This window comes from Pteropus vampyrus, unplaced genomic scaffold, assembly GCF_000151845.1.
Source record: "Pteropus vampyrus isolate Shadow unplaced genomic scaffold, Pvam_2.0 Scaffold217, whole genome shotgun sequence".
NCBI classification, from domain to species: domain Eukaryota; kingdom Metazoa; phylum Chordata; class Mammalia; order Chiroptera; family Pteropodidae; genus Pteropus; species Pteropus vampyrus.
The window spans coordinates 3644858-3671454 of record NW_011888998.1 but is presented as its reverse complement, the minus strand read 5'-3'; the positions used below and the strand labels follow the sequence as shown (position 1 = coordinate 3671454).

The 26597-nt window shown below is 46.0% G+C and overlaps 1 protein-coding gene across 2 annotated transcripts; it reads left to right on the top strand.

The window, feature by feature from the left end:
- Positions 1 to 1903: 1903 nt before the first annotated feature.
- Positions 1904 to 8810, top strand: DUSP23 (dual specificity phosphatase 23). Of its 2 annotated transcripts, XM_023538290.1 has the most exons (3): positions 1904 to 3553; positions 8304 to 8309; positions 8450 to 8810. In XM_023538290.1, the coding sequence occupies exons 1-3, from the start codon at positions 3287 to 3289 to the stop codon at positions 8642 to 8644; spliced, it is 468 nt and encodes a 155-aa protein (XP_023394058.1). In that variant the 5' UTR covers positions 1904 to 3286; the 3' UTR covers positions 8645 to 8810. The 2 variants fall into 2 exon arrangements, with proteins under 2 accessions (XP_023394058.1, XP_011371401.1); XM_011373099.2 differs by lacking the exons at positions 8304 to 8309; positions 8450 to 8810 and adding an exon at positions 4433 to 4835 and having other exon boundaries at positions 3167 to 3553.
- The last annotated feature ends 17787 nt before the right edge of the window (positions 8811 to 26597 follow it).

Sequence of the window (26597 nt, the reverse complement as noted above, 5' to 3'; positions counted from 1 at the left end):
GTAATGCTGGTGCTGATTGGCAGAAGGTTCATCTTGCTTCCTGAGCCATAGCCAGTTATTAAATAATTTGTATATCATCCTTAACTATACGCCCATGCTTCCAATACCACACACAAACAACACCCACAGCCAAATTGTTCTGTTTGGTTCCTCTACGCAGCACGTTTCTCTAAATGTGGAAAATTTGTGTTGACCTTTCACAACACCCCATCCCCAGCAAACACATGCACACTTAGACCACAATTGATTATAGCATAACTTTTTTCTTTTAAAAATAAACTTAATTTTATTTCACTTCTTGAGTTTATTATAAATTATTTCTCTTCTTTCATTCTATCTGAATATTCCCATCTGTATTAATTATCTATGACTACATTAAAAATCTCCCCAAAATTCAATGGCTCAAAATAATATTATCTCACAGTCTCTGTGGGTAAGAAATTCAAGAAAGACTTAGTTGGGTAGTTCTGGCTCAAGAAATCCATGAGGTTATTGTGAGGTATTGGGCAGGTCATCTTGATGGGGCCAGAGGATCTACTTCCAAAATAGCTAGCTCCCTCACATGATGTTGGTATGAAGCCTCAGTTCCTCACTACGTGGATCTCCCCATAAGGCTCTCTGAGTGTCCTTACAACATGGAACCTGGCTTCTTTTAAGTCAGAGCAAGGCAAAAACGAAAGTGTTTTTTATGACTTAACCTAAGAAGTCACACACTGATATTTCCACAATATCCTACTGGTTATAAAAACCATCCCTACCACTGTGGAAAAGGGCTATACAAGGCATGAGATGGGTCGTTGGGGGCCATTTTAGAGGCGACTTCCACACCGTCCCTTCCTAAATCCAGTTTCTACATCAGTTCTCAAATGTGAAATGTGTTATGTAAAAGAAGATCAGCACATTTAAGACATTGAGAATTCTGACTGCAGTCCAAAGGTCACAGGAACACAAACCCAGGTAATCCTTTGCCTTAGTGGGACACAGGGACCTGCTTAGAGGAAGGAATTCTCTGATTCTGGCTTCACTTCTAACTGCCACTGGCATGCAACCCCTCAGGGGTCCAAAATAGATCATGAAATTAGTGCCCTTGACAATGGGACACAGTTAAAGGCAGGTACCCTGGTCCCAGGGTATACTGAGAGGGGTAGAGCGGTAGAGATGGGGGAGGAATTCCTACAAAGGGAGCCAACCGGCCTTTCCAGAAGGCCCAAGAGGGTAGAAGGAATCACTTCTACCCCTACAGAGAACCACCCATGGCGGGGAATCACTGTTTGGGGCCTCATATGAAAAGGGGATCTCTGTATCACCCAGAAATGTCTTCCCTCTGGAGAAGATGGGCTGTGACCTGGTTCTCAAGGAGGCAAGGAAGGGACATAAGATGATGGGGAAAGATGTGGGAAGTTTCCCCCTGATAAGTGGAAGGAGTAAAGAAAGGAGAACAAAGCAAAGAGACTGAGAAAAACTCAACGTGAGAAGAGCAAGTGCGGGACTCTTGTCTACAGAGGCAGTGCAGCCAAAACCCTTGGGGGTGGGAGTACTGGTGGCTGAAAGGCACAGCAGAGAAAGAGGGAAAGGAATGAATTGGGATGGGCTAGAAAGATTGATAGAGAGCTGTGTGGGAAATGAGAGCATAAACCGGAAGGGCTTAATCAGGGCTGTGATTGCACAGAAAGAGGAAAGGGTAGATTTGGCAACTCCTGGAACCTGGGGAGAGCAGGTGGAGGCAATGCTTCAGACTTGTCTGGGTAAATGGTAAGTGCATTTTCCACAGGGTAAGAGCAGCCTTTAAACTTTGAGAGAAGAGAAATTCCTTTTCATTTTGCTGGAATCAGAGCTTTAAATGGTCAAATGTGTGTCAGCAGTAAGTGGGGACAGAGGGAGGGAAGTACATCCTCATGGCTAAGCGCCCTGGGCTTGGAAAGAGAAAAACCTTGGCTCAACCAGTCCAGCTACTTACTAGTTCTGTGTCCTTGGCCACGTTAACCAACTTCTCTAAGCTTCAGATTACTCACGTACAAAGGGGATATAAAAATATTTTCCACATGTGGTTCTTCCAGAAAGCACTTGGCACAGTGCCTGGTACAAAGCAAATTCATTAGAGTTAATTGTTTCCATAATTATAATGAGTACGCATCACTAGAAACACATTGTTCAAATAAGGATATGGACCAGACGGATCACAGCTAAGACATTGTATTCAAATCTAAGTCCCACCTCCTATGAACAACACTAATAAACTCTAGCCTCCCCCAAGGGAAGGTGATTCAGAGAGCCTGGAAATTATGAAATATGAAGAGAAATTAAGAAATCCTTCAACCTTTAACCAAGATGATACTCGGGGACATAAGGATGGTTATGTGAACTTTCCATCTAACTTTGGAAAACAATGCTGTGTTGTTAAAGATTGCAGAGCCAGGCTGCTTGGTTTCAAATTCCCAGGGCATCAGTCATCCTTGGTCAAGTTCCTAAACCTCTCCGAAGCTTCAATTTTTTCATCTGTAGAGTTAATTAGATTACTTACCTCATAAGATTATTGTGACAATTAAATTAGTTAATACATGTAAAATGCTTAGAATAATACCTGGCACATAGTAAATGCTCAATTTGTTAGTTTTTTGTCAGTCTGTTAATTTCAGGGTACCAGATGGCAGCCTAGTATTTTTAATAATGCCAGCAATGGAAAATGAGAACAGTCCCTTGTACAGTGATTCCCTCGTACTAGACGAGGTCAGAAAGTCACTGATAGTCACTAGTCGCAGTCATTGTAGAGGAGATTCTTCCCCCAAGGCGGAAGTAGATCTGCCATCTCCTAGCCCCTCGGGCATCCACTGTGAAGCAAGTAAGAGTAAGCCAAGGGCTTGGGCGGCACGGATGCAATTACTCCCACCGACAGCCAAGGAGCAGTAGAGCCCGACCCCGGGTGGCTTTATCTACAAAAAACAATTCTTAATTCCTTGTAGGTTTTCCTTCTTGGCTGTTTGCGTTGCTCCAAACTTCGTGCGTCCCGCTGCCGTAATCCCGCCCATTATTGACTATCCAACAAATCAACGAGCGTCCAGGTAGCTGGGGTCGGATCCGTGCTCTTCTAGGTCATTCAAAGCCCGGCGTTCTATGCCCGCCCCTAAGCGGCTGGGCCAATCTGCGCGGCGGAGAGTGACGTCGCCCGGAACGCTGTCCCGGAGACTGCGCGGTCCGGGTAGGGACCAGTGCTGGGTTGGTGGGGATTACCGGCCAGGGCGGGCGAGCGGACAAGTGGCTGGAGCTGTTCCTGAGCCCTCCCCCAGCCATGGACGTGCAGCCCCCCAACTTCTCCTGGGTGCTCCCGGGCCGGCTGGCTGGGCTGGCGCTGCCCCGGCTCCCCGCCCATTACCAGTTTCTGCTGGACCAGGGCGTGCGGCACCTCGTGTCTCTAACGGAGCGCGGGCCCCCGCACAACGACAGCTGCCCCGGCCTCACCCTTCACAGACTGCGCATCCCGGACTTCTGCCCGCCAGCCCCCGAGCAGATTGACCGCTTCGTGCAGATCGTGGACGAGGCCAACGCCCGGGGAGAGGTTAGTGGGCGGAGTCAGCGTAGGGAAGAAGGGGCTTGGGAGGGGTCAGCGGGGACACGCACGGAGAGGGGGAAGTCAGGGCCAGGAATACAGGGCTGGGAGAGAGATTGGGGGAAGACCGTGGGGCCAGGAGACTACAGGTGCACCTGGGACGTAAAGCCTAGGGGAGAGGGCGGGGCGGGAGGAGTAAAGAGGGCTGAGCAGCGTAAACTGGGCTTGTGGAGAGGAAAGAAGAGTCAGCTCACGTGGAGTGTGGAGGAGAAAGGGTGGACAAACTTGGGAGAGTTGGTCGAAGTCAGAGGCTATTGAGCAGTCTCCACAGCAGTGCTCCGTCCAAATATAATGGAGCCATATGTAATTTTTAAAGTTTCTAGTAGCCACATTTTAAAAGGTAAAAAAGAAGCAGGAGAAATTCATTTTGATAATATAATTTAACCCCGTAAGTCAAAAATATTACCACTGCAACATATAACCAATATAAAATACTTAGTGAGATATTTTCATTGCTTTTTGTACATCTTCACAACTTGGTTGCGTTTTACATCACATCTCCATTTGGATTAGCAGCACTTCAGGTACTCAGTAGCCACATGTGGCCAGTGGCTTCAACACTAGAGAGTGCAGGTGGATGGTTGTAGAGAAGCAGGCCAGGAGCCCAGCGCTTGAACTAGCCCCTTTGCTGGTAATTGGTGGCCTGCAAGCCACCAGGTATGGGATAGCCTTCCCTGACTTCGATGTCACTTCTTGCCCCTGAGAGCCTGAGACATGTGCAGTCCTTGGTCTGACCCAGAAGCAGCAGCTGTAGGGAGATCGACCCAGGTGAGAGGCAGAAGAGTGTTGGGACAGCATCAGGCTCCACTCCAACCTCCCCATTCACAGGCCGTGGGAGTGCACTGTGCCCTGGGCTTCGGTCGCACTGGCACCATGCTGGCCTGTTACCTGGTGAAGGAAAGGGGCCTGGCTGCAGGAGATGCCATCGCTGAAATCCGGCACCTTCGACCCGGCTCAATCGAGACACGTGAGCAGGAGAAAGCAGTCTTCCAGTTCTACCAGCGAACTAAATAAGGAGCCTCAGCAACCTTCTGTCAGACCCCCACAGCCCTGACCAGTGTTAGATGGGGCCAGAGACATGGAAGTGGGCTGAAGCCTCCAGGTCCTAGCTGGCTCAAGGGACTGAAGTCTCCCTTCTTTGCAGGCAGGTTGTGATTGATGGGATGGCTGGAGCTGCATTGGTGTGGGGTCCCTCTGCTGCTTCCTTGAATAAATAACTTATGAGAACCAGTTCATGTTGCATAGCACTATACAGTTTACAAAGCATTCCCACATATCTACACATTTGAGCCTTACAGTAACCCTGTGATATAGGAAAGGCACTTTAGATGAAGTGGCTAAAGCTCAGAGAGACTCAAGGTCACACTTTGAGAAAGTGAAAGGATTGGCCAGGAATACAACACACATCTCTAGCCTGTTAAAGATGCTGAAACTCTATCTGTTCTTTGACATTCGATGTGTCTTCTAGAGAGCTGGTTAGTGAAAAGCCCAGGGTCTCTGATGCTTACAGGCCTGGAGAGGCCATGTGGATGCAGCCTCTCTGTCTAGGCCCATGTGCCCCACGTGTGTCATTCCCTTAGCCCTCTCAGGACAGAAGGCTTGGATGTTGTGCTCACAGATAACCACCATCCTCTTCTCCCAAGGTCTGTCTGTGTGCCTGTCACTAGCCTCGAGGTGCTCAGCTCACCCGTGACACTCAGCCCATTGTGCTACGCCACCACCTCAGGCCAAGGAATGTTCAAACTGAGCCAGTCTGGGTGGTTATACAGAAAATAGTGATTAAATGAAGAGATTCAGGGCTATAAATCATGGCCATGTTTCTCAGACATTTACCTTCACTAACCCATTGGATCCCATTCTACCAGCACCACCACCACCCTTTCGGCTTTGAGAGAGAAGATGGATAAGCCAGCCAAGTAGACTCTTTTTGCTGTAACTTCTGCCTGAATTCCTGTCCTCTCTTCTGCTGTAGCAGGCCATGCTGGATAAGGTAGAAATCCATTATGAAATATGTGCTGAGTGCCTATGTGTACTAGGCTTTGTTAGATGCAAAGGGTACCCAGCTGAATGAGACATGATTCACAGCCTCCTGGATAAGGCAGGCACAGAGTCCAACGGCATATAATGGGAACTATCACAAATATGCATTCCAAATGCAGTGGAGACGTGGAGGAGGCTAGGGTCCCCTTGTGGCCACTTGCTCCTCACATCTTTCTCCCTTCCACTGCCACCCACTTAACTCAATCCCCATCCAACTCTCTCACACAAAAGGTATTTTAGCCAGAGTCTTGCCAAACTAGGAGCAGGAGGGAGGCTGTAAGATGCAGCCCCGCCATTTCCTCTGTGTGTCAAATCCAAGTAATCAGTTCCTTCATTCTCTTCCTTTGGTTCCCACTCAGCCTACCCAGGTGAGGACATCTCCCAAAAAGAAGAACCCACAATTCCTAGCATTCAGGCTACAATGGAAGAGTGAGAACACATAGAGAGGATGCATTCAAACCCTCACACTCTTCGTTAGCAGAATTTCCTCCACCCTGCCCACCTGCGTCTCCCTCAACAGCATGGCCCATTGTTTCTTGATGCAAACCAGAGTATCTTCCAAAGGGATGTGTGAGTGAGTGAGTGAGTGAGTGAGTGAGTGTGTGTGTGTGTGTGTGTGTGTGTGTGTGTGTGTATGTTTTCACATGAAGGCAGGAAGAGTATAAATGGCCCGCATCATGGATCCCTGCCCACTGCTTACCAGGATGGGAAGACAGGGATGGGAGGCTTAAAGCTGCACCCCCAGAGTTCATGTCTCTGCTCTGATCCTGACAAGCTGGGGTTGTACAACTGATCTTCATGCCTTCTGCCCTTCTTTCCTACCTTGCTCCATCTTCCCCACATCATCTGCACTACAAGAAAGGAATCTGCCCTTTCCTTCCTTCTGAAGCTCCTTCAAAGAAGACTGAAAAATTTTCTAACTCTATTAAAGCTCTGTGTGCCTCCGTCTCCATAATTTAAGCAGGTCTCTTCTACCTCGAGTTCCTCAGGGAAATATATAATTATGTGCTTAAGGAAATCGGTTTTTAAATAAGAGTTGGAATGAAAAGCTCTGCCCTTATCCTTCCATCTACTTTGGGAGGTGTTAGTCTGAGGTTCCCCTTGGGCTCATTCCCATGCCTCAAGTTTTTGCCTTCTCACCCTCTCTTCTGTGTATGGCCACCAATGAGGGATTACAGACTAGCCATGACCCTTCCCAATTCTACCCTACACTGAGACGATAGGTGCAAGGAACAAGCCACTCCATCAACAAAGAGCCTTCACTCACATCAGACCATGGTTTCTCAAGCTTGGCACTGCTGGCATTTGGGGCTGGACACTTCTTTGTTGTGGGGCAGTGTCCTGTGCAACGTAGGGTGCTTCAGCATCCTGGACCTTTACCCACCAGATGCCAGTAGAATGCCACCCCCCCAAAAAAAAGTGATAACCAAATATGTCTCCACACATTGCCAAATGTCCCGAGAGGACAAAATCATCCCCATTTGAGAACCACTGCATCACACCAGCAAGATGTAACCACAGGCTTTTGTTTCCTACAGGAGTAGAGGTGGGAACATTCTTGGGAATTTCTCTTTTGGATACACATAACTTGATAGGGAAGAAGGGGCCAACTTAAACACCCTCAAACACTGTTACCTTCTTAGCAATGTCTGGCACCCATCCCCAGTCCCTCCCCTTCCCAGGTTTCCAGGACAGGGATAGACATCATTAACTTTCCATACTTAGGAGTGCTTTATTCTCAATGAGTTGCTGGTGGACGTAGCTGCAGTAACACTGACTCCCATCCTCATGTTTTAAAAGTTCCGTTCATGTTTATTCTCTGGCATGTGATCCGAATTCCCTGCTGAAGGGAGGCTTTTCTATGTAAGAAACATCCTTTCATGTCATTTGGGTTCTATACCCGTTAACCTCCTGTGTTCCTCTCCTAGAGAATTGTTCTGATGCAGAAGCAAGTAGAGTCAGGATGGGAGGGGCACCAACCACACCGTTCCTCCCTGGCTTGGCTCTTCCACTTCCACTTCACTGCAGCTCCTTTTTGCCCCAACTGGGGTCCTATTCTCTGAGTCCTAGGGCTCACGACTGCTTCCAAGACCATGTGACACAGCACACAGCTTCCTGCTGCAGAGACAGGTCTGCATCCTGCAATAGGCACTGTGGTGGCTCATGCCTTTCTTGGAGCTGTGCCTCATTGTCATCCTCACAGCCATTCATGACGTGTAGAGACACCATCACATAGGAAGTCTCATCATTGATCCTCCTCTGGCTATGGAGGTCTGCCCCCCATTACCTCCCAGATAAGGTCTTCCCAGGGCAACAATGTGCATGTCACCTGGGGAGAGACTTGATCCAAACCATACACTATTTCCCAGAATGAACTGCACTCATCTACCAAGCCTCAAATCAAACCTTATGCTGTCTGTATCTTGCCACTCTTTATAAGAAAGAAACTAATTTGGTCTCAGGATTGTTTGTCACAAAGAAAATATCAGTTATCACTAATGCGTTTCACATTTTGTCATGACTGCACTTTGCTTATTTATATGATTATAATTGTCAAATTAAGAAGTACCTACCATATAGCAGGTGTTTACATACATTACATTGTATCATTTTATCCTTACAACCACTCTAAAAATCAGGTATTTTCCCCGTTTTACAGATGAAGGTACTGAGGTTTAGAGATAACTAACTGGCCCAATGCCCCACACTTGTATGAAGGAACTGGGATCAAACCCATGTGGTAACTCCACACTCATGCTCCTTCGACCAGACTTCCCACCTGCCAAGACGCACCTCTGGTTCCAGGTACATGGGGGAGTCTGTCTTCATTCTCAGAGCTTAGCCTTGAGAGCTATCCCATCAGCTCATCAGCTCAGCATCTGTGTCCACTGTCATCATCATCTCAGGCCAGAAGACAACCTGCACCTGACACGGAAGCCAACGGCACTTGAGTCATGGGCTGCTCTTCCAAATGCAGGCCCGGCATTTAGTCCAAAATAGTAAAGCTGATTCATCAGGCCATTTCTGCCACAGCCACTGTTATCTCACTCAGAGCATGTGGGTGTCCTCACCTGGCATGACAATCTTGAGGCATGTGTGACTGGCAATGAGACCTCAAAAATGTCTTTTTATGTCTGATGATTTATTAAAAACCCTGATGTCCTTGCTTGTTTTATTGTTATTTGAGCCCCCAATGCATGTCAGGCACTATGCCAAGTGCTTTATAGACATTATTTCATTTAGTCTTCAAAAAAACCCTATGAACAAGGTCTTATTATAATGACCAGATGAGTAAACTGAGGCCCAGAGAATTTAACATGCCTAGAGTCGCATAGCTAGAACAGGATTCAAACTTAAAGTTTGTCTACTGATAAACTAGAGAAGAGAAGAGACTTTGTTGTAATTAGAAAATATGCAACAGCATCTGTGTTCCCCAGAATCGCAGCACTGGACACACAGGGGTCGGCAGAGTCTGTGGCTGCGCGGCTGCCCCAGGCTGCTGCCCCAGGGTTTGGCAGCACAGCCCTGACTTGGCAGTGTTGGGCTGTAGCATAGTCATCAACCCTAACAGGCTTCTGCCTCCAGCCTCCTACACCATCAAAAAACACAGTCCCCTGTTGATTTAGAAATAAGTTACATAAGCACTTCTTCCATTACGTTAAAATCCTTCTCTGGCTATTATGGATTCAAGGCACACTCTTAAGAAGGCAGCATGCTTGTCCAGAGAAGCAGAAATTTAAGAAACACTTTGGTGCACATCCATACCTGAAGTCAATGACTTATTTGCAACCTTGATAACTTAGTCCTTTGTGCCACTAAATTGCCTCAACCACTTTCTTGCCCTACTTTTTCCTTCAGTTATTCTGTTGCCATGGATATGTGATCATGAAACAAATTGGTGATGTCACCTCTGAGTTTACAATATGTGGGGTTCAGTATGGCAAACATTTCTGGGATTTTCCCCCCTAGCTTTTATGAGGAACACACCATCGTTTCTTTACCAATGTATATTGAGTAGCAACTCTGCTCCAAACCCAAGGTGGGAAATATGGAAAGTAATTAGTGTAGACTTCACCTCAATAGGTTTTATGTGCCCTTAGGCTCCCCCAGCCCCACTCCAAGCAAATTCGCTGATTTGCATGTTTTGTGTAGGTACCTTTTGTGAGATCTAATCAGAGCTGGGTGCAGCCTAGGGCCATGGGATGGAATTAAATAAAGTAACCACCAGGAGATCAAGCCCTCAGGCAGAACTATGCCATTCTTGACCATGACCTGTAATGCCCTGAGGAATTCAATTTCTTTCTCTGTCTCCTTCCTTACCTCACACTCTCCCCTCCCCCATAGCCCTTGTTCTCTCTGCTCTACCTGTGTTGGTGTCCCCAAGACCACAAGTTTGATGATTTGCTAGAACTCACAGAAAAGCTGTTATACTCTCAATCATGGTTTATTACAGTGAAATGATACCCATTAAAATCAGCAAAGAAGAAAGGCACATAGGGCAGAGTCCAGGAAAAACCAAGCATGAGATTCCAGTTCTGCTCTCCCAAGAGAGTTGCAGTCTCTAACCATCCCACGTGTACTCACACATATTCCTAAAGCATCTGTCATTCTAATTTGCAGCCCTTTGCTCACCTATGATTCATTTAGTTGTTTAATGTCTCTCTTTCCTACTAGAATCTAAGGACCATGCCTATGAAAGTGACACAATGCCTGTGGCACATGGGTGCTTGATAAATATGTGGCAACTGACACATGACATGCTGCCACCTACCTGGGTACTTGCGCATAGACGCAGAAATGGGAAGAAAACAATAAATCTAGGAGATGTATAATCTAGGGGAGACATGACCCAGCTACATCCCTAAGTGTACATGCAAAGATGGGTACATACAATTAGGAGAGATGCAATATATAAATACTTAAGCAATGCTGGAGTGATTAAAGAGATAAGAGGAGTGTGTCTGGTAAATTCAAAAAGTTGAACTTTCAATGAGATGTGGAAGGCGTGGTCAGATAGCCCAAAAGGCAATACGAATGTTTGGCATTAATGTTATGTGTCAGGTACAGAGTCCACATAGGGAGGCCCGGAAAGGGAGATGGACAAGATGAATGGGTGGCAGTGAGGGGAAGGGCAAGACAGAGAGTGGAGTGGCCTGGATGAGGATGAAGTAAAAACGTCATCCAGTGGGTAGCAGGAAACACACAGTAGATTAAGGTGGTGAAAGGGAAGCAGAAACTCATGCCATAGGTTTAGAATTAGATCTGATCAACAGTGTGGAGTCATCACAGGCTTCTGAGCAGAGGACATGCCATGAGGTTCCATTTTTCTTAAGTTACACTCTGACAGAATGGCCCAATTACTTAGTAGCAGTATGGTACTTTATGATTTAACAGTGCCAAAAAAGACAAGGTCTCATCGCTGCTGATTTTTAAGACTTTTCAGAAGATAGGTCAAATAAGAACCTGCTTTCCCTGTTTGCTGGAAGTTAAGGACTTTAATGCTTTGCGAAAGAAAGTAAAGGGGCTGTTAAGTCAGACTGCTCACCCTCTGGGCTTGCAGGTTATCACTTTTTAATGCTTTCCTAATGGGAAAGGATCTCAAGTGAGTGTCATCCCTATATGCTAGAAATGTGTGTCTTTCCAATGACAGCTGGCACTGGCTCCCACACACCCACTACTCTGGTTGATTCACTGGCATCACATTTTAAATCTGGGGCTGTTCCCATATCCCAGTTGAACCGATTCAAAGATCCATGGGACAGGCCTCTGGTGCTACATTTAGTCCAGTGCCCTGATATTTCTCCCTATTGTCCCAAGGCCAAAGGGCGCCTTGTGAATTCAAACTTTCTACCTCAGTTGCACTCCAACTCTCCATACCTCTCTCCCATTATGTCTGCCCCTTACCTTCAAACTTGTCTTCTTTTCTACAAATAGTCATAGATTTGTCTAGTAAAGACCAGATGGTTTGTTCTTCTATAAGTGGAGGCCATGGTGTGTGCCAAGAAGGGGCAGTGCCAAGAACTCCAAAGACAGCTCTCACCATGGGAACCAGGGCTCTAACTGAGGTCTGTCCGACTCCAAACGCAATGCTCTTTCCCAAATATTACATTGCCTCTTTTTAGTTTTTACTTGCTCATGGACATCCAACTCCTAGGGTCCAGTGCACTTAATCTTATACCACTACCTCCTCTAAATACACAAGTTTTATGTTGTTTTTTATTTTCATCTGGGTTCTATGTCTACTCAGGGAACTGGAAGAGAAAATAAGCAAACCAGAGAAAATTAAATCTGACCTATTTTATGCATTCAGTGTAAATGCATAAAATAGATTATATTTGACAGTGGTAAACAAGGAACTCCAAAAAATCCAATTTATCGCTTTAATTATATATGCTTTTCTTTCTCAATCTCCAGGGAAGAATGTACCTCCATCTGTTTCCATCCCCTTCTGTAGAGCCATTCCCTAATTTCTAAGGCTGCTTTGGTGATCACAGGCTTCTAGTCAAGGCTGTTCTTTCTGAACCACAACTAAAAAAAAATTAACATGTTAGTGGGATGATACATGCAAGGAAGAATGTAAAGGGCATGCATAAAATAAAATGTAAGGAAACAAAGATGGGGGTGGAGTTGTGATTCAAAGGAACAGCATATATTAAATGATAGGCCCTTCAGAGTCAGCCAAATACAATTGAGTGGCCAGCCCACTGTCACCACGCACAAGCAGGACTGATATGAGGGAGCCTCCGCTTTCTCTCCGTCTCTGTTTCACACATTAGTTGAGCACATGCACACATTCTGTGCCAGGCACTAGAGCTAAAGCAAAGAACAAGACAAGCATGGCCCTGCCCTCAGGAAGCTTGTGGTCCTGTATGGGAATTGACACCAGATGGATGTGTTAAGAGTTGAGATAGGATGTTACATCCCCCTAATCCAGCCCGGAGGAGGACAGTGGTCACAAACAGCAGAATATAAAGCACATGTACACACGCGCACACTCATACACAATACCTGTTATCCAAAAATGTCTGATTAACGGGAACATTTTGTTGGGCTAATTTGCACTTTGGGACAAATCGGAACCATGACACCCAGGTTTCTGACTGGCATGGCAGGGTGGCGGGGACACTTCTGACTACCAGGAAACACCAGAAGAGGACCAGATTGGGAGGCAGAGGCTGGGCTCCATCTTGACACATTGAGTTTAAGGAGCCTCTAAGGAACACCCTTCCCCCCCAGCCCCCCGCCGGCAGAGCTCTCAGGCGAGCAGTTTCACATCTGAAACACGAGAGATGGCCTGCACTAGAGAGACAAATTTGGGACTCGTTGCATTAGAGGTGATCATTTAAACCATTAGCATAGATGAAAATATTTAGCAAGAAAATAGAGTGAAAGAGAAAAGGGCCTGGGACCAGGTTCTGAAGAACTTCTTCAAAGCCACTAGAGGAGGGTGGCTGAGCCTGCAGAAAGACCAGAGATGAGCAGCCAGAGAGCAGGGACGAGAACCAGGATCCAGTGACCCAGTGTTTATGGAAGTAATCAGGGGAAATGAGCAGTAACAATGTGAATATCATCAAACAGAATGAGGAACAAACCTATTGGGTGGATATGCTGGAGATGTGAGTGAAGGAGGCCGAAGTCAAATTGAAGTGGGTTAAGGAATGAGCGAGCGGGGACAAATGGAGTCAGGGAGGCAGAGAGTACACACCAGTGCTTCCCAAACCATTTCACCTTGTGGCACATATAAAAAATTAAATGGAACATTGGGTAATTGAGCAAGGCTGCTGCCAATTGGAGGTGTGGTTCCATCCAGGTGCCCTGAGTGCTGAGAAGATCAATACCGTATAACACCTGTAACCATCTGAGAATAGTACACCAGTGTGTCTCGGAACACCCACTGGTGATGGCCCCTGTAGACCTCTCCCAAGGAGGTCATCCTCAAGTCAGGGTGTGCAATGAGTGTGGAGTTAAGAGCAGGGTTGCTGGCCTGGTTTGGTTTGGTTTTAAGATGAAAGAGACTAGAGCATCTTTTAGAAGCACCTATGGGAAAAAAAATCCAGTTGAAATGGCATGACTGAATTCATAGAAGAGAAAGGTCAATATAGCACTGGTAGTACAAATCTCCTAAGATACAAGGGTAGAATCCAATTTCAGATGGAGGGGTGAGTATACAAGGTATTGTGTGTGCAAGTCTCTCCACAATACTAGAAATCAGGTGTCATTTTGCCATGTTTCAGATTTAAAATCTGAGGCTAGTGAGATTAAGCCATTGCCCTAGGTCCTCTACCTACTAAACAGCAGAACCAGGATTAGAACCCAGATCTTTCTGACTCCAGAAATCCTAACATACTTTGGTGTATCTTGGAGCTCAAACAGTCTATGCCTGGAGACACAAAGAATTATTCTAAGCCCTTGTCTTTGAGGAGATCACAGACTAGAAGAGAAAAACAATAAAGTGAATACAATACAATGTGATAAAATAGAATAATAGAGGCATGAAAAAAATATTTTAAGATGTGCAAAGACTGTATGAACATATGCCTATCTCTTTCTGAGCTCCCAGAGGCAGGGATAGACTGGGCATTGAGAAGGAGCTTAGGCAAAAAAAAAAAGCTTGATGGCTAGAGAATGACATTTCAGCATTGGTGGAGGCCCTCCTTAAGGCAATTGCTGTCCATTAGCCACAAGGGGTCGCTGCAGACCTGACACAAACTTTCCACTGGCCCTTTCAAGCTCTCTCCTGTTGTTCTCCAGAAGGAAGAAAGAGGGAAGAAGGAGAGGGAAAGAGGCGGTGACCAGATGCCTCACAGTTTCCTGACCCCTGCAGACCAAGCACAGAGTTTCATTTCCAGTCTAGCTCCATCTTCACTGATTCCTGATCTTTTCAGCTTCTGTCCTAAGTTCTAGGCTTTTAAGAGGTTTCCCAGTTTGTTTTTCTTTTGGGCCTCAGGAAATAGCCTCAGGTCTTCCTTGGGCCTCCAGTTCCAGATAGGGATGTAGCTCCAATCCCAATAGGATTTATAGTTGAGAACCTTTGCACAGATCACTTCACCTCTCTGGCTCTTACTGGGAAAAGCTAAAGTTGGAAGAAAGGCTCTGGTGGCTTAAGTCTTCCTGACTCTCCCTCATAACTACAGCTACCCTTCATCAAGCACTTCCTACTTGCCAGGCACTGTTCAAAGCCTGCAATATCCAATAAGGCAGCGGTCCCCAACCTCTTTAGCACCAGGGACCGGTGCTCCTATGAGAATCTAATGCCTGATGATCTGAGGTGGAGCTGAGGCGGTGATGCTGACACTGGGGAGCAGCTGCAAATACAGATGAAGCTTCACTTGTTCGCCCACTCCTTACCTCCTGTCGTGCAGCCCGGTTCCTAACAAGCCACTGACCAGTACCAGTCCATGGCCCGGGGGGATGGAAACCCCTGCAGTAAGGGAGCCACTAGCCACACGTAGCTATTTAAAGTAAGTAAAATGAACAACAATTAAAATTTTGGTTCCTGTTTCACTAACTGATTCAAAGGCTCGATAGCTACCTGTGACTATCAACATAGAAAGTTCTATTTGATAGCATGTTTTTATCTCATTTAGCCTTCATAGCAACCCTCAGATGCAGGTGTAATCATTATCCACATTAGAGAGAAGGATCCTGAGATGCAGAGGGTTAGGAACTTCAGCAAGCTCTCGGCAGATTAGTGTCCAGAGTGAGGGTTTAGGCTACAGTGGGTGGCTCCAGAGCCCACCATGCTATCTGTATGCCCAGAGCTGCCCACTCTGAGTAGTACTGACTCATCTCATCCCAACACCCACTGTTCCTTACAGCTACCGCTCTGCTAGCTGACCCTGAATAATGAGCCTTCTGGGCTTCTAGCCCATTCTGGATGAAATCCTCACACTATTATCCTCCCCACCTCTTTTTAGCCCCTCGTTTCCCTTAGAGTATTAGTATTATGAGTTTTGATCCAACTCCTAACCCATCCCAGTCTTGGTTCAAGGTTGACCTGAGTCCTGGAAGACTCCTAACCTGGCAGCAGCCCCACTCCCCTAGGGTCACCTTCATCCCCAAAGGAAGATGTATAGCTGGTTCAGCTCTAAGAGCCAATCTCACTAACACCTCTGAAGGTGCAGCAGCATCTCACCGTGCAGGAGTAGAGTGAGAATCCAGAGAGAGTTCACACACTCAAGCTGCTGGAACCCAGTGAGCAAAGAGGCAGCCAGGGGCAGAAGCTTCAATTGTTCTGCATGCAAAGCACCACAGGCGCTTGCAAGCTTGACCATCTGAGATTGCCCCTGTCTCCTACCTCAGCTGCAACCCTGCAGAGCCACCGCCCCATCCTCTGGACCTGCAGTCGAACAAAGATGGAGACAACTCAAGTCAGAGCTGTTGGAAAGAGGATGTTGGAGGAAAATATAAGTGTTAACACGTTCGGGTAAGTGGACAATATATCCAATTCCTACCTTACGTCCTCACTAATTTACCTCTCTCCCAGTCAGCTGAGTCACAAGAGAAGTCCTTGGCAGTGTCTGTTTGGTTTCCCACGTCCACCGAATCAGAGAATCTGGGACAAGAAAACAGAAAGATCACCCTCTCCAGTCCTGCCTTCAGCAATAAGCACATCAAATTTTTTCTAGACTGTTGGAACTTCTCAGCCAAAGACTTCCAGGAAAAACCGTACTGTCGGAAAGTACTTGCTGCTATTTTATCCAATTCTCCATCTTCACCTTTAACTCACATGTTCTGTTCCCAGAGGAGATCGGGATGAGGGACTATTACAAACAATGCTATCATAAACATTCTTGGATGCCTTTTGGTGCCCACACATATGCATTTCTGTTCGGCATAGGCCCAGGAGTGAAAATGCTGGGTCATCAGGTATCTACATGTTTAGTTTTAGTAGCTTCTGCCACACAGATTTCCTAAGTGGCTGCACCATTTCACACTCCCAGTGGAGTTCTCCCAGAGGATGCTTCACATCCTCACACTGGGTTGTCTACCTTTTAGTTTTGGCCATTCTCATGGCAGATGTAGTGGTATCTCATTGTAGTTTAAATTTGCATTTCTACAGTGATTAATGAAGTCAAGCTCCTTTTCTTTTATTTATATGGCACTTGGATATCTGCTTTTGTAAAGTGCCTATTCAATTATTTCACCATTTTTCTAATGGATTGTCTATCTTTTGCTTACTGACTTGTATAAATTCTTATATTTTAGATACAAGTCCTTTGTCAGCCATATGTATTGAAAATATTTTATCACCCTGTAACTTGCGCACTCACTCTCTTAACGTGTCTTTTAATGAACAGTTCTTTTCAAAATAATAATCTGACCATCAGAGTCAGAAGCCCCAGCCCCATTCTACTCCAACCTCATCAATCCCTGATCCCCTCCTGAAACAATGTTCCTATGGACCATTTTCAAGATTCCACTTCACCTCATTTTAGTGAGCAGACACACTTCTCTTTGGAGGAGAAGAAACCTTGGAGAACTGGAGGTTACTCAGGGCTGGGGGATTGATGATCTCAGTGTTTCCAGTACTGAGGTCACTTTCAAGCTAAATGATGCTGAAACCAAGCAAATTCTGGCAGTCTCTGGATCTTCCTATAGCCATCTCCCTCCTGGGTTTCTAGAATGAGCTTTTCGAAGCCACAGAAAGAGTGTCCAAAAGTGCTTACTAGTGATTTACCTGACTCCTTCATGTTTCATGGTCAAGAAAATTTGTTCAAGTAATATTCCTTCAACTAAAGAGGAAATACCAATTTGAACTTTTAAAGTTCCTTCCCCACTTCCTCTATTTAGACTCTGAAGCAATAACACCATCCACGTCAGAGGGACCACACACCCACCCCTGAGCCTGTGGCCCGGATGCTCTCCCCCAACGTTGCCTCTAGCTTCTGTCTGGCCTGCTACCTGCCCCAGACCAGGCCAGGTCCCATGCTGCTCTGGATGGCTGTGCTGCTCTCCAGTAAGTCACCAAGCATCAGCATCCCCTCCTGGCATTAAAGACTGTAAGTCATCCCTGAGACAAAAAGCTCCTTTCCCAGTTCACGTAGGTTTATGGCTGGAGCTTGAGACAATTGTGCACACATAGGCAAGCTTGAGAGAGATGGCAATGGAAGTATAGGGAACTCTCAGATGTTTCCTGTCTATTTTCCTGAGTCCTTGAAAGGACAGCCTTTGGTATATCAAAGCTAAATTAGGGAAGCAGAAAATCACATTCTGAGGCCCAAAACCATGCTTACCCTTTGAAATCGGGTGAAAAAACACATCAGGGCTGTCTCAAAAGGAAAGAAAGGAAAACAAGCTGGAAGGAAAGGAGGCTGCTGGCGGGCAGGGGGAAGAGACCAGGGAAGTGGGCAAAAGCAGTTCCATGCCTCAGCGGTGGGAAGTGCAGTTTTACAAGGAGATACATTTTTAGGAAGCCTCAGCATTTTCTTAAAACCAGTCAACAGTGACTGGACTTCTCACCTGCTCAAGAGGCTTATGCTCTGAGAGTCCAAAGTCCTTTTCAAATTGACCATTTCTCTTCTAACTATATTGAGTGTGTGTGTGTGTGTGTGTGTGTGTGTGTGTGTGTGTGTGTGTGTGTGTGTTGGGGGAGGGGATCTGTTTCTAGTCTGACTAGTCCTTGGGGCTGGTTTGAAAGATGAAATCCATTCTCCCTGATCCATATCTCTCTCCTTGATCCACTTCCCCTGGGACTAGTGAGAGAAGGGACTGATCTACCAGTAGAGGATTGCAGGTAGGGAGGATCATTGGGCTCCCCCAGACTCAGCTCAAGCTCAGCTGCCGTCACCCTGCTACACTTAAAAGGAACAAGTCTGGACATACATTTCACTTTGCTTTACAGTTTCTGAGTTGACTTACTTTTTGTTTGAAATTGTTTGTTTGTTGGTTTGTTTGGTTTTTTTTTTTTATTGAACCAGAAAAGCAAAACCGTTCTTAAATATGATCTCTTCCTGGACAGAGTTTGTGGGAATTTGACCCCTGTGAGGGAAATACCTGTTCCACTCAGTGCTTTTCCTTCCCCAACATCACTGTATCACCCTGTGTGCTCTATGAATGGCCACTTGGACAAGTGAGAAGGTTTATACCACACTAAGAGCAGGGACAGGATGGCCTAGTGCCTGGATATGCTCCAGATAAAAGTTTCCCAAGGGCAAATCACTACCTCATAACAGGAACAATCCTTGGACTTGACTAGATATAGACCAAGAACTTCCTAGCTTAGAACCCAGGATCTGAATCAGAGAGACCAAAGGAAGAGAAGAGGGAGAGATTCAGTGACTGGCTGACTAGTGGACGGCATAATGGAGAACCCAGGCATGACTGGGTCATACCTCATGCTCAGGACCCCAGAAAACCAGCCTAAGATGCAGAGCCCATAACTAGATGTGTAGAAAGAGAGTTTCCATAAGTGCAGCGCTGCTATTTCCTCTCAGATGTGGGCAGAGAGACAGACAAAAAATGAACACCAAACACCTACTTTGTAGTGTGTACATTATTTCATCTAACCTTCAGATCCTTATAGGGCAGGTATTTTTTATCCCTTTTAAACAGTTGAGAAAACTGAGGTTTAAAAAGGTTAAGAAACTTGCCTAGGATTACCCTGCCAACAAGAGCAAAACAGAGATGAAAACTCAAGTTCATTTGATGTCAACCTCTTTTTACTTCATTACCCCTTGTCTAGGTGTAGCTGAATTCTAATTAGGTGAAACTGGAAAATAAAATTCATTTAAAGAGCCTTGCAGGTCATGGTCACACAGTAAATGGTGTCTATTACTATTATTGGTTATCAGGGATTCAAGAGTCTAGGGACCCTGATATTGAACATGCTGGAACATGGCTAGCTGTACACTGAATATGTATTTAAAGTTTAAGAGATGAACCTTAATTTTCTTCTGAGCTATGCATTAGCTAAATTCAGTTCCAATACTGTAACCTACCCCCCATATACACACACAGCACCCATGACAGGTGTCATGGGGCTTCCACATAATCACCCACCTCCCAGCAATATGGCAGCCACAGCTAGGCAAAGCAGAATGTTCCAGTGTGGTAGAGCTCAGTCATAAGATATTTCTTTATGTTGAACTGAAACCTGCCTCCCTGATCTAATTTCCATGAATTTTCCTCACTTCTGTCCTATGAAGTAACTCAGAATTTGTCTCTTCTTTCTTTTACGCTTAATTCATCAAATATTTGAAGACTACTACGTGTCTCTACTCTGTCTCATCTTTCTCAGGTAAATATCTCCCAGTCCCTATAATAGGAAATGGTTTCTAGACCCTGTTCATTGACCTGGCCTGCTTGGTCTTGGTGAACTTTGTCAGTGGGCCAGGAACTGGACTGTCTCCACCCTCTAGCAGTGGTCTGACTAGAGCAGAGTTCATTGGGGCTGCCACCTCCATTGTCTAGGACTCTGTTGTGTAACTTAGTTTGACAGTACTTCTTGGCTGCCTCATCATACTGTCACCTCATCTTCAGCCTATAGCTAACTGTGGTCCCTAGGACCTTTTTATAGAAACTGCTGTGAGCAGCTGTTGCTTACTCTGTATGTCCCAGTTGGCTGCTGTCTTGATTACAGACAATGGCTCTACGGTCACAGCTCCAATGTCTTCCAGTGACCTGGACAGCAAGTTTCCAGGGTCTGGGAACATGAACTCATTTGAAGCATCTCTGTGCTCTCCGGATGCCTCCTCTCTTATTATAGACTTCAGTACTCTCAACCCTGTTTGTTCACCACTTTGTAGCTGCAAAATTGTTTTCCAGTGGAGAGGGGAAAGAAAGGGAGGCATCGCTATTCAGTAAGGTCTTAGTCACTCTGAGGTCAGGCCTTCTTTCTGCTTTCAGGTAATGTAGAACCACTTTCTGAGCAGTAGGTTGATATAATCTATGCAGCTACTCTGTAAGTGAAAAATGACTATTATCATTCTCATTGCACAGTCAGAACCCGGGATTGGAGTCTCTGGGAACTTAAACAATTTGTCCAAGGTCACGCAGAAAGAGATGGATTCATGAGTCCAGTCCAGGTCATCTGATTTTAAATCCTACATGCTTCCCATTACACCAAGCTCATAGAAAAAGATGTGTTCAGATGGGGACCAAGGGGAAATGGAGGGATGGAAGGAGGGTAAGAAAAAGACTCATAATTCTGCACACACTGAGGACCTGTGACTGAGCTACCCATGAGCTGAGTAAAGAACAAAGCTGAAAAGACTTTGCATTCTCACAGTGCGGACAGCAAAGGTGACAGCATGTGATTGAACATGCCAAATGTCTACTCTGAGAGGGTCTCCACCCACCCCTTCCCAAGGCCATTCTTGCATTTCTCACCTAGGACATGTCAGCAATGAAAGACACAAGTGAATGCATGAGGATTGTCTTGACTGGCTGCACTCAGCCCTATACCATTCATTGTTTCACCCTTTGCCCCAAAGTCCAGAACACTCTCCAGTGTTTCATATGTAACCGTGCCTCTCAATTTAGGGTCCTTTATCCCTTAGGCTATTTGTAGCTGTCTAACCTCATCTGTCATCATTTTGTGGCTTGGCCTCTCTTCCCAGGCCACCTATTCTCCTCAAATATTCATTCATATAAAAGCATTAGCACAGTGTATACAAGGGACAAGCACAGCATGTGGTGCACTGGCCTGTTTGTAATTCTCTCATTGATCTGAGCTGCTGGTCCATGTCCCACATCCTTTAATAATCACTCCTCCAAGGAAACCTGACCTCCTTTATCTGGTCACTTCAATACTATATTCCCCAGAGCACTGTGGGCATTGGACCACAGGAATCAGGTCCCACATTTGCCATCTGAGTTCCTCTGTAAGTATAGGTACAGCCCTTAGGCATACTAGGGCAAGGGTCTAGCCCTGTATCTTCTATTTTTCATTCCTTGCCCCACAGGACTGGGCACAAGGTAATTCATTCATGCATTTATTCAACGGATTAGTATTAAAGACAGACTGTGTTCTTTGTCACAAGTCCTAGGCATAGGTAATATCTGGCAGTGAGCAAGACAGGCAGTCTCTGCTCTTATGGAGCTTACATGCTAGTCTAAGGAGACGGGTGATAACAAGTAGAAAATTTAAAAAATAATATAATTTCAAATAGTGATAAGTGATCTGATGATAATACAACAGGGCATGATAATAATGACTGAGGAGAATTCTTTTGATTGGGGGTCTCAGGAAGACACGTCGGAGGAGGTTACATTAGGAATCCCCTATCTCAATAGGGTAGGGGATTCCAGGCAGTGGGTTCACCATAAAAGTTGAGTAGCTAAGCGGCTGGGTGTCTGGGTGTCTGGATAGTTAGGTGACTGGGTGGCTGGCTGGCTAGATGGCTGGAAATTTGGGTGGTTGGGTATAGGTAGCTGAGTAGCTGGGTGGCTGGATTGCTGAGTGGTTAAGCAGCTGGGTGGTTGGGTAGATGGGTGGTTAGGTGGCTGGGTGACTGGGTGACTGGAATTTTGGGTTGTTAGATGGTTAGGTGCCTAAGGTACTGGTAGGTTGGTTGATTAAATGAATATTAATACTAATTCTATCACTTTGTTCTCTTGCAGTTCCCTGAGCTAGGAAAACTGGTAAGTCTTTTTTATGCCTCTTCTATCGTCAATGTTTCTGAGCCAAAACTTAATGGATGGGGACAAAACAGGGCCATTGGATCTCCCAGAAACAGCTTTCAAGCAGTATCAGACTAGGCCCCTTCCTCATGAGTCTTAGCTAATGCCCAGGAAGAGGAGAAATCCAGGACTCCACTGGTCTCAGGCTGAGGGTAATTCTAGGGTAACTTAAATCCCAGTAGAGTGGCTCTAGGCCTCCATCCAACCTCCTTACAGGTAGCACTGACCTCTGTGTCCACCTTTTAGTGATTCTGGAGGTCCTATGGTCTCTACTCATCAAGGCCATGGACTCCTTTCCCTCCCATTTATGGTCAGAGAAGCAAGCATGTTGTCTGTAGATCAGACTTCTTTCTCCTTTGGTTCCCTACCCTCCTATCCATCCTGTCCCACTGACCTCCATGGAGCTTTCTGTCAAGTAGAAGACTCTGACTTATGATCTCTTGACCTCCAAAGACATGTTCCGTGATGCCAAGGAGGGAGAATACAAACCAACACTTAGTGCTGCTAGAAAGAGTAGCCATGGAAGCAAGGTTTATCATTCAGTTACCCTGTGAGCATCATTACTGCCAGGGTGAGAGGAGTGGTCCTAAGGATCCAAGGAGATCCAGGCAAAGGCAGGATATGCTGGGGTGCCCCTACGAGCCTATGTGATAGAGCTCCCTATCTGATTAGTGATCATTATGCTCAGACCATCCGTCCTGGCTTTTAAGGCCATCTAGGACTGGTGGTGTCTGCCTTGTCAAAGTATGGCTGGGGACAGGTCAACCTGGGCTGCCCTGCAGGTGATGCCTGGTCCCCAGGAGCTTTTCTTTCATCCACTTCAGGGTACAGAATGCATTTTAGAAATGAGGACAGAAAGGATAAAACCCTCCCCACAACTATGGTAGAAAGGAAACTCTCTGCAAGGGGTGGAGATGAAGGCTGGTCTTAGGGAAGCTTGACAAAGGAAGCGGGAGGGAGCAAGCCCAGGCTGTGGCACTTATAACACCCACCCCTCCAGCACCTCTCTGGAAGCTGCATAAGTTGTTGCACTGGGGTGTCCCAGGCCTAAGAAGCCAATCTAGGGGAGTGAGTATTAGGGCAGGAGGCATGAAGCAGAGCAATGAATGGAAGAAATCCAACTTGACCCAAGCTTGGCCAAGTGGTGGAGGAATGTACAATATAAAAAGAGACAAGGAGGGTGAGAGAGAAGTCCAGAGAGAAGATACAAGGAGAAGAGAGAATAAGAGAGGAGGAAGAGGAATGTGAGTGTGTTTGGTGTGATGGTCACTGCTGCTGCAGTTCTGGGTTATTTCAGACTCTCGAGAAAGACCAGTCAGTAACTCTTTTTGGCTTTCTTGGCTGCTGAGTCCTTATGGAAGGCACTGCCCAGCCTTTGAAAAGCCATAGCCTGATAGAACCAGCACTTTCTTCTCCTGTGTGTTGGGTGGGAGCGGGGACTTCTTGTCTCATGTCATACAACAGGGCCTGTGGAGAGATAGTTACAGTTTCCAAAACACAAAGCCACCCAGAGATGCATGCTACTGCACACTCAGGCATGAAAGAGACTGAAAAACCAACGCCTCCAACTCTCTCTCTCATGAATCTCAGCTCTCTGCAGAGCTCTGGTCTGCTTAGTAGTGGAGATGGGACCATGACCTGAAGATCTGTGAGTTCTGCCATCCCTGCATCCGTAGTAACACTTCCTTCCAATGGCCACCTGGCTGGTGTTTTGTCTACTCACCCCTGGGTCAGAGCATTAAAGGCTAAGCAGCACGGCACAGCCACCTCCTTCCCAGTGCTGGACGAGGTGATGGAGAAGCAGTCACTGGTGAAAAATCTTTAAGAAAAAGATGCCTTTCACAGGGAGTAAAAACCATCCCTCTGCACCCCTCCCCGCCCCATGGCCACAGGAAACACATAGGTTCCATTTTACTTAGGAACCTATCTCTCATAAAAATAGGACTCCTGGTGGTAGTCCTCTAATCTCATAATCTCAGGGACACAAAGCCTTCTTTAGAATGTCACTCAGAATACCGCCCTCAGGCCCAATCCCACAGCTGCATTAACACACAAAAAGGTCATATCAACAGCTTAATTCTCCATACCTAGCTCCAACAGACCCTTAACCATTTCCAGATGGCATATCGATTTCTCAACAAACAAAAATATACCACCACTGAAGATATTCAACAGACTATACTCTGAAGGCAATTTTCAAAACATTTTGACCAACAATGGGGCCATTAGAATGTGGTCATGGAAGGGGTGCACTTCCAAGTAGCACTTACCTAGGTGGCACAAGTCCTGGTTTCTCGGTTTAAAAGTGTTCTTTTTGCTACCTGTTGTTACACCTCCTATAAAACAGACTCCCATTGAATTCACAGAGCTCTTCATTGAATGGCGACTCAGAAAAACAGCCCTGACAGATGAGCGTTAGGGATGTTTCATAATCAGGGGCCTCTGTGTCTCCATGAATGGCTCTTGGTTTCCCAGGAAGAGCCGTTTCCACAGATCCTGCCTGGTGATTCTGATTCTTTAGTGCTGTTAGAGCTAACAAATATTTCTTGGGTACTGGGTGTGAACCAGGGCGTGAATCTGAAATCTGCATATGACCCAACTCCTATCCCGGAAGCTAATGTTTAAAGTTCTAGAAGCACCTGCTATCACAGGGGCACTACGCTAATGTAGAAAAAGCATACAAACCTGGATTACAGTTCTGTCCCCAACACTTACTGTATGATCTTGGAGAATTCACCTCTACAAGCCTCAGTCACTTCATCTATAAAATGGAAATAATCGTTCCAACCTCTGCAAGATGGTTGTGAAGAATAATAGGCACCGAAGAATTAGGAGAGGCTTATGGGACATCCAGCCACGTGCTGGTCACTGGGTTAGGAGTTTTGTTATGAATTTGAACTCCCAAGCCCAGTGTCTGGCACATAATATGTAGTCCAAGTTATTAGCTTTCCCTCCTTCAGAAAAGTAGCCTGACTGGTGGGTCTGGCTCCTTTCCATGCAAGGTGTGCCCCATCATTTTCTGACCCTGCTTCTTCCCAGTTTGTGATTTCCATGGAGCCATCCTATCCTCTAGGATATTTTTCAAAGGAAACATCCCATAAAAATTAACTGTGTCCAGGCTTGTGAATTAACCCTCATAGACAAATCAGCCTTAGCCCTCCAGCAGCCTCCACTAACATTCTTTTTCTCAGCCTCTCTGTCCCTATCATCCAACCTGCTCTCTGAAGATGCTCAGTGAATTGTGCCCTTGTATTTCCTAGGGCCCCTTTCACCTTGGAATCCACTTCCAGCTCTTGGTAAAGAGCAGCACCCACTGTATGCCAATGTAAGGACTTCCAGCTGGACCACGATCTGCCCATGAAGGCAGGGAAGGGCCTCTTAAAGGAAGGAAGGAAAAGGAAACCTTGTGAGCCAGTCTCAGGAATCAGTCATTAAGGAAGGAAGCAGGTGGCTTCTGGGAAGTTTGAGGAGTTGGGGTGGGAGAGGGAAGCAAGAAGGGAGCCAGCCTTCAGGAGAGAGGGCAGAGGGGTTAGACTAACATTTGGCAAACTATGGTCATGGGCCAAGCCCAGCCAACATGTATTTTTTTAAAGAAAGTTGTTTATGTTTTGTGTCTGGCTGGTTTCACACTACAGAGCCAGGTGGTTGCAACAGAGAGGCCTACGAAGCCTAAAATATTTACTCTCTTTTACAGAAAAATTTTGTCAGCCTCTAGTTTTAACAGTGTCAGACTGGAAAAGCTGCTAGGATCTGCTACAGCTGCCAGTTACCTCCTGCAAGACGGATATCCTAAATTAATAACCACCTCCCACTGACAGGTATTACCACTACAGAGACCCCGACTGGCTTCCCTCTATAAGTGGCTCTGGGATGCTTATATCTTGAGATGGGACAGTTAGGCAGGTCCTATTTCAATCTCATTCCTTCTTTCAGTTCATGACCAGAATTAGAAAGATGAAGGTGTCATCTATTCTGTGGTGCGTACAGCCCTAAAGAAGAGTGAAGGTGAGTGATCTCAGGCCAAACTTGACATCTTTGCTAATATAAAAGGAAGTTTGGAGCCTAGGGTGAAGTGTCACTACCACTACCATCACTGTTACTATTTACCATGGTCATCATTGCCATCAGCACCACCTCCACCACCACCATCACCATAAACACCACTATGACCACCATAATTACCACTCAATACATCATCTCCGCCACCACTTCTACAACCCTAACAAGGGAATTGTTGCCTTTTTCTGAGCATTGTGAAGGAACAAAGGAAAGAGAGAAAAGAATGATGCACGTTGTCTTTGCCCCAGACTCTAAGTCAAAATAGGACATT